This window comes from Priapulus caudatus, unplaced genomic scaffold (genome assembly GCF_000485595.1).
Source record: "Priapulus caudatus unplaced genomic scaffold, Priapulus_caudatus-5.0.1 Scaffold477, whole genome shotgun sequence".
Classification (NCBI taxonomy): Eukaryota; Metazoa; Priapulida; class Priapulimorpha; order Priapulimorphida; family Priapulidae; genus Priapulus; species Priapulus caudatus.
Window position 1 is genome coordinate 379,915 of NW_014577538.1, and position 420 is coordinate 380,334.

The window sequence follows — 420 nt, forward strand, 5'->3', positions numbered from 1 at the left end:
CCGTCTTCGGCTGCGTCTCGGGTGCGCCGAACGTGACATTCCCTACCGGCCTCGGCGTTACGCCTAGAGCTTGCGCTCTCGGCTCGCTGGGGGTGGGGGTTATGTCTTCTGCGTAGCCGGCGTACTGCTCCATCACCGCCGGACTGTCGTAGCTCACCGTCTCCGATCCCGTCACCGACCCGGGCGACTCCGGGTATGCTTCCGCCGCCCCGGCCTGCTCCGCCGGGCGCTCTAAGCCGTACCCGGCGGGGGTACCGCCGGAGATCGCCGTTGAATCCCACACCATGGGGGTCTCTCTTCCATCCGGTCCTCGGGGTATCACCGGCATCTTTCTTCTGCCTTCCTCCCGTATTCTCTCCTCTCGATCTTCTCCGCAGAATCCTGGTCACGGCACCAGTGTGGCGTTTTAACGACCGTTCG

General features: G+C 65.0%; 1 protein-coding gene across 1 annotated transcript in view; it reads right to left on the reverse strand.

The window, feature by feature from the left end:
• Nucleotides 1-286, reverse strand: part of LOC106810831 (RNA-directed DNA polymerase homolog) — a 2,471-nt gene extending 2,185 nt beyond the window's left edge. Inside the window, exon 1 of the mRNA XM_014814288.1 lies at nt 51-286. Coding sequence (XP_014669774.1) covers nt 51-286 — 236 coding nt within the window. The remainder of the gene's footprint in view (nt 1-50) is intronic.
• Between the last annotated feature and the right edge of the window lie 134 nt (nt 287-420).